Source organism: Sinocyclocheilus rhinocerous, unplaced genomic scaffold (assembly GCF_001515625.1).
Source record: "Sinocyclocheilus rhinocerous isolate Xijiao unplaced genomic scaffold, SAMN03320098_v1.1 scaffold491, whole genome shotgun sequence".
NCBI classification, from domain to species: Eukaryota; Metazoa; Chordata; class Actinopteri; order Cypriniformes; family Cyprinidae; genus Sinocyclocheilus; species Sinocyclocheilus rhinocerous.
The window spans coordinates 1,026,314-1,039,887 of NW_015625034.1; the positions used below are offsets into that span (position 1 = coordinate 1,026,314).

At 35.7% G+C, this 13,574-nt stretch overlaps 1 protein-coding gene across 3 annotated transcripts in view; it reads right to left on the reverse strand.

Moving 5' to 3' along the window:
- Window positions 1-4,632: 4,632 nt before the first annotated feature.
- Window positions 4,633-13,574, reverse strand: part of LOC107748701 (nuclear receptor ROR-alpha-like) — a 34,668-nt gene continuing 25,726 nt past the window's right edge. For all 3 annotated transcript variants that reach the window (XM_016563649.1, XM_016563646.1, XM_016563657.1), the window contains 10 exons: window positions 10,691-10,776; window positions 10,437-10,578; window positions 10,042-10,347; window positions 9,812-9,931; window positions 8,679-8,800; window positions 7,146-7,278; window positions 6,822-6,929; window positions 5,533-5,643; window positions 5,333-5,442; window positions 4,633-5,248 (listed from right to left, as the gene is read on the reverse strand). In XM_016563649.1, coding sequence (XP_016419135.1) covers window positions 5,084-5,248; window positions 5,333-5,442; window positions 5,533-5,643; window positions 6,822-6,929; window positions 7,146-7,278; window positions 8,679-8,800; window positions 9,812-9,931; window positions 10,042-10,347; window positions 10,437-10,578; window positions 10,691-10,776 — 1,403 coding nt within the window. In that variant the 3' untranslated portion in view covers window positions 4,633-5,083. The remainder of the gene's footprint in view (window positions 5,249-5,332; window positions 5,443-5,532; window positions 5,644-6,821; window positions 6,930-7,145; window positions 7,279-8,678; window positions 8,801-9,811; window positions 9,932-10,041; window positions 10,348-10,436; window positions 10,579-10,690; window positions 10,777-13,574) is intronic.

A 13,574-nucleotide genomic window follows, 5' to 3' on the forward strand; every position in this document is an offset into this window, starting at 1 on the left:
AGTATAAGCGGAATAATTAACTTCGGGTGGTTGATTTATTGGAAAATTATGCACACCCGAGGTGTAACCATCACTGCCTCGGCCCATCGTTAATTAGTTCTTACTTCTTCAATTAATCCAGAACGCGGCAGCAAGATCAATTTTTAACGAGCCGAAAAGAATGCACGTCACACCTCTGTTTATCAGTTTGCACTGGCTACCAATAGCAACTCGCATAAAATTTAAGGCATTAATGTTTGCCTACAAAACCACCACTGGCTCTGCACCACTTTACCTAAATTCGTTACTTCAGAATTATGTGCCCTCTAGAGGCTTGCATTCTGCAAGTGAACATCGCTTTATTGTGCCATCTCAAAGAGGCACAAAATTACTAATCTCTGACTTTTAAATTAAATGTTCCCTCCTGGTGGAATGACCTGCCCAACTCAGTCAGAGCAGCTGAGTCCTTAACCATCTTCAAGAATCAGCTAAAAACACATCTCTTCCATCTTTATTTGACCCTCTAACTCTAGCACTCTCTATTCTAATTCTATTCTTTATATAAAAAAAAAAACTTTTATTAATAATTATAAATAATAAATAATTTTATTTATTATACAATTATAATTCTGACTTTCTGACTTCTGATTAACAAAAGCAAAAAAGGTCTCTAACACTAGCTTGCTCTATTCTTTTTCTATTCTATCTGTTTTCTTTTTATATATTATATGATTTAAAAAAAAAAAACTTGCTACTTGTACTGCATTAAGTTAACTGAGACTTGTTATAGCACTTGCTTATCATTGCTCTTTTGTTGATTTTGATTGCTTCCATTGTCCTCATTTGTAAGTCGCTTTGGATAAAAGCGTCTGCTAAATGTCTAAATGTAAATGTATGTGTACTTAAATTAAAGTAAACTATGGCTTAAAAGTTTGCCAGGATAACAACACATGTTCTCAGCGGAATAGTATGTGTAATAATATTTGCTATGGCTAACAGCAAAAGACCAAAGTACAAAAATCCTGATAAACTCTGTTAACCTTAATTCATATTCTTGTAGGAGTTAAATGAGTATCTCTTCCTTCTTTAGTAGATAAGCGGTAGGCTACTACATTTAAAGGGTTAGTTCACCCAAAAATGAAAATTAGCCCACAAATTACTCGCCCTCAAAGTCATCCTAGATGTTGGATGTTCGTTATTGTTGTCATCGTTCAGTCTGTATTTCAGATTTAATGTACGTTTTTTTAAACAAAGCAGCTGATATTTGCTCTGACTGAAAAAAGAACTGCTATGAAATAAGATCTTTGTATGACGTTTACTGTAACTAATATTGCAAACAGTGCTTCTGAATATCGGCATAGCCTATATGTAGGCCCAAATAATTACTGCTGATATGCAGAGCAACAGCACTGTGCGATAATGCTTTTACACAACAGTTCAATATATAGTATTGAATTACATTTCAGACACATTGGCAGTTTTTACCTATTTTTGCTCCACAAAGAAAACATTTCTAAACGAAACCAAATCAGGATAACCACTGAGTGTCTCATAACAACATTCAAGTACAGCTAAAATGATTAGTCGACATTATTGAGATAATGATTGTAATTGTACAAAAGTAATATAATTCTTTGACATTTTCAAAAGCTTAAGTGATTACCTTGTTTTACGTTAAGATATGTCTAACCCTTTATAAAAGCTGGAAAATAATCGACGATTACTCGATTAATCATTCTAGTAATCGTTGGATTAATGGATTATCAAAATAATAATCTGTTGCAGTCCTACATTCAAGCAACATTAAATAAATATATGGATGTATAGTATTAAGATTTGTTCATATTCAGTCACAGTTTTGTTCCTGCATGAATCAGTGTTTTTGAATGAATCGGTTTAGTATGGAAGCCCATTTCTGCCACTGAATAAAAAAAAATAAAAACTTAAAAATAAAGAACTTTTTATCTCACAATTCTAACTTTTTTTCCTCGCAATTGCAAGTCAGAATTGAACATTTGTATCACGCAATTCTGAGAAAAAAAGTCACAATTGCGAGAAAAAAGTCACAATTTCCTTTTTTGACTTTTTTTTTCTTCTCAGAATTGAGATATAAACTCGCAATTCCGAGTAATAAAGTAAGAATTTAGAGATAAACAGTTCTGAGAAATTAAGTGAGAATTCCGAATTATAAACTCGCAATTCGGACTTTTTTTCTCTCAGAATTACGAGTATATATCTCACAATTCTGAGTTTATAACTCGCAGTTGCGAGTTTATATCTCAAAATTCTGAGAATAAAAGTCAGAATTGCGAGGAAAAAGTCTGAATAAAAAGTCGCAATTTCCTTTTTTATTTTTTTATTTAGTGGCAGAAACAGGCTTCCATAGTTTAGAGATCCATTCATATGCATTGTCTGTCACCATGTTGTTTTAATAATGATTCAAACTGCAGAAAGTTCATTGGAAAATCCCATTGGTGTTGAACTAAATATTGGCTGCATCCGCATCAAGACAGGAATCCGATGTTTCGGCACTCTAAAAAAAAAAGGTTCTTCAGCGGTTCTTTGGAGTGGTTAAGGTGCTATATAGCACCACTACCATATAAAGAACCTGTTAAGCCCCTGTATGGTTCTTCAGCGGTTCTTTGGAGTCGATGAGGTGCTATATAGCAACACTACCGTAAAACCTCCAAGCCCCTGTATAGTTCTTTAAAGGTTCTTAAAACAACATTAAAATACAGTATATTTCTTGAAGAAATAATTATTTTTTTTGCCCCCATAAGGAAATATTCCAGGGCCCCCACATGAGACCTTTGACCTCAGAAAAAAAGGACCTCTCCACAAACAGCAACACCAACTTCACACATTACTAACCAGTTAGACTTTATTTCTGGAGTATCTAAAACAGAAGTTCTTTATTAAGAATTAAGGTTTAGATGGGTTTTTTTTTCTTTTCAACTTACCGTTTTGGTGAATAGTGTTTGCTTTAGTTGCATCTTGACCTTTGACTTTAATATTAAGTTAAAATAAGTTTCTCTTTGGCTTCATGTCGCAATGCATGCTGGGAGCCATGGATGAGTTATGATTGGTGCACCATTGTTGAAAGTGCTATATGGCATCTCTTATGGTTCTACATGGCACCATTTGACAAAGGTGCTATATAGCGCCTGTAAAAATAGGTGCTAAATAGCACTAAAAGTGGTTCCCCTATGATTACGAACCAAAGAACCGCTTTTAGTGCTATATAGCACCATTTGTTTTTAGAGTGTGTAACTTTTGTGGTGCCTTCACGATTGCAGCATTGATATCCTTCACTGCCTATGATATCCCACAATCCTGTGCGTGCACATGGCAGTTGGTTGTAAAAAAAAACAAAAGGTGACCGATGGAGTGATTAAAAGAATTAAATGAATTATGACTCAATTTCTCCCAAGAAATAAGCATTGTAGCCATGAAATATTTGCCTGGTTATGACTAAAGCTCACCTACATTCTGGTTAAGGTCATTTGATTTCATGAAACCAGAGTTCTGAGGAGTTCTCACACAAATACTCATCCTGTGAAGTCATAGACTGACCGGACAGTGAGGCAGCAAAGATATAGATGGTCTTTCCCCTATTATTCCCTAGTCTGTTTTAAGGGTCTCTTAAGGATAAATTCACCCCATCGTGTTTGCGTATGACCAAATGAATTTGGTTTTCTTTTTTTTATGTGAAATGTTGAAACACATTTGTTTTGGTGCAATTCTAACAAATAACATTGTTATGAGATCTATAAACATGTAAAAACAATTAGAAAGTGAGCAGTGAGGGCTGCATCTGTGTGAGTCAGCTGAGTCAGTAAAAACTCAGAAAACAACAGATTTCAGTCTTTGCTCACAATTCAAAGGAACGGGGAAACACTTGATGTTTTTCCTGGATACAGTCCCAGCCTTTATACTTTTCAGAAGTTTATTTTAGGCCCTTTTCTGCGAAGCAACACAACAGAGAGCAAACAAGTATTTATGCTCCAAAACAGAACAAAAACAAAAGAATAACAGGGTTTCATCCTCTGTGTGAGTGATAAGTTAAAGTTGACGCAAAATACAACATGGAACAGAAACTGCGCCAAAAATAAAAACTAGAACGTTTACGGAAAATGCACAGAGACTTTTGATAAACACAGATTTATAAAGCACACATACTCTTGCAAGTAAACATATGGACATTTGTTTATAGATTTCCACAAATTAAACTGTGCAATTAAGACAAAGTAGAACTGTTGTCAATCTAAATGTCTACACAAGCATATTGAATAAGAGCATTATATTTTATTCCATAGAAGTATTCTATACATTTTTAGACCTTTGAGCATAAATTCTTCAAATGATTGAATACACAGAGAAAATCCAAAGACACATCTATCTTAAGATGGTCTGTTTGAAGGGAATGGTGAATTCAAGAACATGATCCATGAATGAAAGATAAGCATTATGAGTGCCAAGACAAGCTTTAACAGCAGGGGAGTACAAAAAAAGCTGATACGTAAGGTGTCAAAATAGATCATATTTAAATTAATGCAATAATGTAATAGGCTATGAGTAGCAGAAGTCATTAAGCATTCATGTCTCTGTCTGTACTGCCTGAGAAATCAAGAAGGAGGACAGAAGGGGGAACTCTAATGTTGTAAATGAAGCTTGAAAATCACACTACCGGTTCTTCAATGATGCTTTGAGATCTGCAGATATCATTTGTAATCTGCTGTTTGCTGGTCTCAAAACTGATCAGCTTTATAAATCACATTCTAACGATCAGAGCTAAAGCTCCTTCATACCAGCTAGGATCATCAACAACTTCAAAAACATTAAAATAAAAAAAAATAAAAAAAGTTTAAGAATACTCAAACTGAATAGCATTTGTAGTAATATTTAGCTTTTGGCCTACAGAATAGAATTTGCCCAAAATACTGCATACGTCTGTTAATATTATTTTCTGTTCTTCTGAGAGTTACAAAAATATATTTTATTTCTTCAGCAGGTAAATAATATATTTAGATCTAGATTGCATACACTATTTGTAACTGTGTGTGTGTTGTCTACATTTGCAAATGAAATGTGCCTGTGTGTGTGCTCAATGAGTAGTCAGCGTCTGTATATCTGTGTCAGAGCCGAACAGCTCTTTGTATAGCGGAGGGAAGAGGGAATGCACCGTGAGAGGGTAAAGCTGCCGGAACCATCGCAGTTTCTCAATATGCAGTGCACACAGAGACTTCAGCACCTGGACTCTTTGATACAGCTAGGAACATACAAAACCACAACATTAAAGCCGATATATTTCTTTACTTTCTGTATTTAAATCCTTTTTCTCCATCTCTTTTACCTTATGCAGTAGACTCTCCTGATTGTCTCTGTGCAGAATGTGACTAAGGGCAAGCTCCACATCTCTCCTGGCTCTCTGCACTCGTTCTCTGTCCTCCAGACACGGTCGGTCTACTCAAAGTGGAGAGAAAGATTGAGAGATTAAGCCTATTCTACTTTAAAGTCAGAGTTTCTGCAGTAATGTGGTTTTGCTGTGCTCGCCTGCATTGAGGAGGACCAGTGCAGTGAACACTGCCATCTGCTGTTCAGTCAGTTTCAGCGCACACAGATTTTGAGCAAAGTCAAATACAGCAGCTATCAGATCGCCACATGCTGGAGAACAAACACAGACATTCAAAAACAGTTCGAATTACATCGCCATTCACTTTTGGAAGGTAAAATGTTAAAAGTGAATAAGTCACAATGTCAGTGAGTAATTATTCCTTGTGAAAAGGGAGTGTAGAATGTGTACTTGCATATAATATTAATGGAATAAAAGGCAACTTAAGTGCACTTTCATGACTGTTTCTTAACACACTTAACTACACTTTTGAAAAGTGCACTTTGTAATAATGTCAAATTAAAAGTTTTACTTAAAATTTGAGATTATAATTGTTTTATTATTTTCTGTTGTGCTTTAAAAAAGTACACTTATTCTGATGGGTGACTAATATACTAAAGCGTTTTATAGTTAAAGTTAATACTTTTTAAATATTCTAAATTGCGACTTTTTCATTATACAAAAGCATTCCAAATTATTTAAATATATGACTTACAAGTTTCAATAGAAATTATATTAAAGTATATTTTAGTTTACCATAAATCTTTGTCAGTACATTCAGCAGTACACTTTAACCACATTTCAAAGGCGATATAATTATGTAATTACATATGAAGAAGTATTTAAGTACTACTTAAGTTGGTCAAAAATTAGGACTCTAAAGTTACACTACTTGCATTTGATATAAATTTAGGTAAAACTTTATTTTAAGGTATCCTTGTTACACATATTACATGTACTTACTATTAGAATAACAATAAATTATGTATAATTACATGCAAGTAACCCTAAGACAAACCCTTATCCTAACTATAACCACATATGACCCTGGACCACAAAACAAATAGTTGTATCTCGGCCAAATATTGTCCTATCCTAACAAACCATACATCAATGGAAAGTCTATTTATTCAGCTTTCAGATGATGTATAATCTCTCAAATCTCTCCTTAAAATAAAGTGCAGCCTAAATTTAAACTACATGTATGTAACTACAACTTAATTTAATTGAAATTAACATGCATTTAAGTTCCCAAAAACATTTTATCCAGTTTGCAATAGGTATATTCTTTTAAAATATATTATTTGTTGTTAATACTTATTAGTATTATTCACAAGGTATTAGACAAATATGATTAAATTCAGGTTTTTAAAAATACGTTGACAAAAATGCTCTTACACTGGAAGCCTATGGGGCGATCGCTGTAAATCAAAATATTCTTTCAACTCACCAAGGGATTTGAAAAGTTCTGTTCCTGCAAATTTGCCGTCAAAGAATACTGTGTTGTTTTCTGTGTTAAACATCCGACTCATCCGGACCAGAACCACTTCCATGGACCCTAATAAGAAAGAGAGAAAGGCACGCACAGAAGGCGGCAGAGAGGAGAGAGCAACATACACAGAATTATAGAAAGAGGAGAAGACAAAGCCAGAAAAGTGACAGGTTTTTGAGAGATAGAAACCGGACAGAGAGATGAGAATGGAGCTATAAACCTTGTAAACCTTACCAGCCGTAACTGATTAACTAGTATGTTGTACGGAAAGCTATATCTCACCACTCTTGAGGAGAGCAATTTGATCATTCTGACCAAGCTGGCGGAATCCAGGGATACGTTTAGCAAACTCCACCACGTACTGAACAGCATCGGTCAACCGCACGGCACAGTGCTGCCACATCTCATCCACCGACTGCAGAGAGAGGAAGAAGAGATAGAGAAAGTGAGAAGGGTGAGAGTGAGTGGAGACTATTTAGATATCCACACTACAAGTCAAAATTTGGACTGAAATGTTTTTGAATGAAGCCTAAAGTCCCCAATATACTTTCTTCACTCATGTTTTCCATTTGCAAACATTCTGACATGCTGGTATTAATATTTAAATATGTGTGCACACTGTCCTCCTAATTATACAACAAAATTGCAGACATTTCCAGGAATTCCAGGTCATCTTTAAAGGCTGTATATGAGTGATCATAGAGATGTGGATATGTTTGCACCAGCTCTGCAATTCGGCCCTCCATGATTTTACTCGTGTCTGATGGCAGTTCAAAGTTGATTAACATTCAACTTGTCAACAGTCAACTCAAAACACTCCGTTTAACGAGATTGAAAAAATATCATGAATCAGACCAATGAAATCAATGAATGGTCAATGAAACAGACCAATGGCAGTTCAAGTGTTTAACAGTCAGCTTGAAGGTTTCCACAAATGTTGCATTGGCGAGTTGTTTCGTAAACCAACAAGAACTTTGAACACTTTGTTTGACCAGCTTTTGTTAGAAATTACATAACATTTGAAAAAAATAAAAGCTAATTGCTATGGACCAATGGCTGTTCAAAGGTGTTTAACAGTCAGCTTTAAGTTTTCCAGAAAGTTTGCACTGGTGAGCTGTTTCGAAACATCAAAACACTTTGTTTGATTTAGGTTGAAATGACATGACACTTATTCATTCTTTAATTTAGCTTGAAGTAACCTTTTTCTCAATTGTGAAAATATTTATCTTAATTACGACTTTATTTCTCACAACTGAGAAATATATTTCTCACAACTGAAAAATATATTTCTCATAATCGCAATTATTTCTACAACTTCACATCTCACGGTGGACCTTTTTCACATTTTCGGGTTTCTCAGCAGCGAAAGTCATCATAGTTGGGTTAACCTGAAGAGCAGTGAATGGGATTCCCATTTGTTCAAATAGCAAAAGAAAAACTCCACGCTAGTGTTTTCACGATTTTCAATAAAAGGAAAAAAACTGAGAGAGATTGACAACGGCAGTGAGAACGATGTCAAATTTACCGTCCCTCCCATAGGCGCTGCATTACAAACACCCTCGCATTAGCGTAAGCTAGTTATTTTGTAATTTGATGCAACGATAATATAATACAAAGAATAGTGTTATAAAGTACATACATTTAAAAAAAATACAAATATGAAAAACTTTCGAGGATTTACGACGCTTGTGAAAAGGGTCCATTGAGATTTGTAATTAATTAAATCACAAAGAGGAATGTTTGACTAATGACACACTGTTTCACATTGTTATCAGTTACAGCTGTGCTAGTTACATAAGAGTAGAGAACATGTACTTTGCTCTGGTAAGCGTGGATCTCCTCCCTGCTAAAAACCTTCCATCTGAGAGCCTGCAGCTCCTCCGGTCGATACTGAGTCGTCTCTCTGTGGGAACGTACGATACTTGCAGAGAGCTCCTCTGTCAACAAACACAAAGAGAGACGTTAATCCAAAAGCTAAACAGTACAACACCACTTAGTACAACTCCTAAAGGTGTGATCACATTATTGAAATGTGAGAACACTTTAACTCTGTTAAAGGGATAGTTCACCCAAAAATTAAAAATTATGTCATTAATTACTCACCCTCATGTCGTTCCAAAACTGTAAGACCTTCGTTCATCTTCGGAACACAAATTAAGATATTTTTGATGGAATCTGAGAGCTCTCTGACCCTCCCATAGACAGCAAGGATCCTTACACGATCAAGGTCCAGAAACGTAGCAAGGACATTGTTAAAATAATCCATGTGACATCAGTGGTTCAACTGTAATTTTACTAAGCTACGAGAATACTTTTTGTGCGCAAACTAAAATAACGACTTTATTCAACAGCTCGTCTTCTCCGCGTCACCCTGGCACCATTTTGGAGAGTATCACATACATAAACAACGTATGCAACATATGTGCGCGGATACGTTGTTTTCGTTCAGATCAAAGCGTAAACAATGTAAACAGCGTATCCGCGTATGGTGCTGCTGACACAGAACAGCATATGTTGTTTACGTATGTGATACTCTCCAAAATGGTGCCAGGGTAACGCGGAAAAGACGAGCTGTTGAATAAAGTCGTTATTTTTGTTTTCTTTGTGCACAAAATGTATTCTCGTAGCTTCATAAAATTACGGTTGAACCAGTGATGTCACATGGACTATTTTAACGATCCACTGATGTTGGATTATTTTACCGATCTCCTTGCTACGTTTCTGAGCCTTGATCTTGTAAGGATCCTTGCTGTCTATGGGAGGATCAGAGAGCTCTCGGATTCCATCAAAAATATCTTAATTTGTGTTCCGAAGATGAACGAAAGTCTTACAGTTTTGGAACGGCATGAGGGTGAGTAATTAATGACAGAATTTAAATTTTTGGGTGAACTATCCCTCTAAACCACTTTATAACACCATGTAGCTCTCATGAATCTTGTGGTTCTCACCTATGTGCAGAGATGTCGGGTAAGAAAAGAACGAGCTCTCAGGGTCAAAAGGACGAATGCCCACTTCAATGCCGCTCATGTTCAGAATAGCCTCTGGTGTAGACCTTGTGGTGTCAAATCCTGAAAGAGAGAAAGAGAAAACTATACACCACGATATCATTTGAGATGAAAAGCACTTCCTACAGTGAAGAATTTCTCACATCTCCCAGCTGACAAGCTGTTGCACTCACCTCTCCTGTGGGAGCCCCTGTAGGCCAGACTCTGAGCCTGGGCCTCACCTAAGCGACAATCCAGGTACGGATGCACCTCTGGAGGGCAGCCTTGCAGTTCAGGCTCTACAGAGTAAGGGTAAGCTGGAGGTAGAGGTGGGATGAGATGTGATGACTGTTCTCTGGGCTCTTTGCTGGATCGGTAGGCTGGAAGAGGCTGGGGCTCTTGGACTGAGTTGGCCTGAAGACGCTGCTGCTGCCGGTGTCTCTCAACTTCTGCAAACAGAGAGTCTCTCTGGCGCTTAGACATCCGGCCAAACTTCACCGCTGAGGGAGACGAGAAAACATCACAAAAAAGATGGAATTAATCATTCTATATCATCCATTCAAGCATTCTTCTATCCGTCCTTTCTTACCATCGCGGCTCATTCCCTGAGCGACACATTTTTTGAGACGGCAGCTCTGGCAGCGGTTACGGCTGGCACGGTCAATAGGGCAGTTGCTCTGTCTGGAGCAGGAGTACTGCACACTGGAGGACTGACTTCTGCGGAAGAAGCCCTGTAGAGGCAGAAAGCGGTGGTCGGTGGGGTGTAGAACAATTAGGGGGAGTGTACTAAAGAATCAAAATTATGAATATTTGACATTAGTGAAGTCATTTTCTTTTTCTTACCTTGCAGCCCTCACAAGTGATAACTCCATAATGAACCCCTGATGATTTATCTCCACAGATCTTACATGGGATCACCTCAATCTGAGCTATAGACACAAACAGAACAATAACAACACAAACATTAAAGCCCTGATCATGTGTTTTAACATAGATGTGTTGAGCTGTCACAGTTTATTTAAATAATTCCCAACGTTATTAATCAGATTATAATTCTAGCCAGCAGAGGGCAGCACAGTCCAGATAAAATAATTGTTAGGTTTTTTTTTTTTTTTTTTACTGAAAATGTAATTTTATATTTATTTTTAGGATGCAAAGTGACAGTTTAAAGATATTTATAATGTTGCAAAATATTTCCATTTAAAATAAATGCTGTTATGTTGAACTTTCTATTTATCTATTCAAGAATACTGAAAAAATACATTGATAATAACAAGAAATGTTTCTTGAGCACCAGATCAGCATATTAGATGATTTCTGAAGGATCACGTGACACTGAAGACTGGTGTAATAGCTGCTTTGAAAATATATTAAAACGAAAGAGTTGAAACTATAATCATATCTCACAATACAGCTGTTTTCATTGTATTTTAGATCAAATAAATGTAGCCTTGGTGAACATAGGTGACTTGCAAAATATAAAAAATTGTATCAAACTCTAATGTTTGAATGATAGTACATATATAAACATATTTGAAAAAGTATAATGATTATATAATTTTTACTTAACCCAAAATTAACTGAACCATTTATCAATAATGACATTCAAAAAAAGCACAGACATACCAAACTTTTAAGTGGTTTAAGATGTGTGTTAATGCTTTAAGATGTTAAAATAGGTACAGTATCTTGTGATGGATGAGTAGACTAATTAATATGAAGAAATGAAACACTGGATGGCTGGTTCTTATTGTAGTATGTCCTTAAGTGTATTTGCTGTTAAATATACACTCACAGTAAACAAGTGTACAAGTGCAAATACACAGAAGTATAAATACACAAAGCTGCTGAAACTGGTTTTGTAACAGACTAAAGATAATGATCCCTGAAAGCCACATTAAGAAATCCTAATCTAATGAACAGAAGGAGAGAAGGGAAGGGGGAGGATGAATGAAAGGAAAGAGAGAGGTATGAATGAAGTGTAGCTCTACTGTTGTGCTGTGCACACAAACACATATGAACGTCCCTAGTAAAAAAGTTATATATTTAAAATGCATTTATTTCATACTAAGTATAGTTCAAATCTAGTAACATATATACTGCTTGAGAATTACTGACATTGAAATTATAATTAAACTTTATTTGGAGTACTACTTGTGCACAACGCACATTTCTTAATATTAAGCCTAAAATGTGTTTCAATGTCACTATTGATGAGGATTGTATGATCTTTGAATAATATCCATCTTTAAATGCAAGATATTTAAAGTATGTCTGAAGTATACTTGCAATAGTTCCACTTTGGCATAATATATAAATATACAGTTCATCTTTAGTTGGACTTCAGCACAATTAAAGTGCATTAAGCACAAAATTAGTTATTCCAATAAGCAATTTAGCAGACTTTAAGTATACCAGTTTAGTATACTAACAGTACAACTGCAGGGTATTTTTATTACGTACATAATATGTAAATGTATTTGTAGTATAGTTAGCATGAAATAAATGTATTTCAAATATATTTTAGTATTTTATTTATTTTTCACTAGGGATATACGCATATTTTTGTCATGTTAGGAACTTGGTGTCTATTTTTATACTAGGTTAATGATATTTCCTTTTCCCCAAAACATCATTTAGTAAGTTTATTATGTTTTTTTCTTCGCAACGACTGTTGGGTTTTGTCAGGTCCCTGAAATGTAGCTGATTTCAGGTTTTATACTGGGGACATTTAGTCTGAAAATGTAGCTAACACACGCATGCACAGCATTAAAAGTGAGATTACAGTGTATTTAACAATAATATCACAAACCATATGCAAAGGGACAGGTCTTAAAATACATTAGTGTTTAAAACTGCAATGTAACAGAAATAGTGGCAGATGTTTTCTTCTGTATTATGGTGCACATTCGAGTGAAACAGATTATCAAAAGAAAACACTGTAGAACAGGGCCTTCCATCCACATTGTTGAGTGGATGGAGGCGGATCTGAACGCAAGCTTCTGATTAATTGTAAGAAAGGGACGGTGTTTTAAAAATATGAATCAAAAGAACATTGGAGAAGTCCAGCGTATGTCACCAGACAGAATTCTGTTGTTTCACTGGACGATCCAGTTAATATATTCTGATTAAACATTGTGCATTGATGAATTGTTCATATAGTAAGATCAATAATATGCACTTTGAAAAAAGATAGCGTGAATTTTTGTTTCATGTTCACTTGTATGTTCTGGTCCAGAGTCTTGTGGCTTAAGATAGTGAGAGGTTTTGTTGCATTTCTGGCATGTTTGCAGGTTCCTAAGCTGAAACTCAAAATGTATGTGTTCTGTACATTAGTGTGTGTGTTTTCAGTGAAAATGACAGTAGGTCTAACCTACTTATTTCTTGGAATCCAGCAATGTGTGTGTGGCTAAGTGATGTGGTCACATCGTCCAGTACCAAGGAACATGAGTCCCCTCCCTCAAGTATGCACACACACACACATACTTGCATTTGTTGTTTACGGGGACTCGTCATAGGTGTAATGGTTTTTATACTGTACAAACTGTATTTTCTATCACCCTACACCAACCCTACACCTAAACCTACCCCTTACAGAAAACTAATGGCAATTTTTGAATTTCATAAAACACCGTTTTGCATGTTTTTTAAGCCTTTTGTTTTACGGGGATACTGGAAGTGTCCTCATAAACCATGTTTACGTTGTAGTACCCATGTCATTATACAC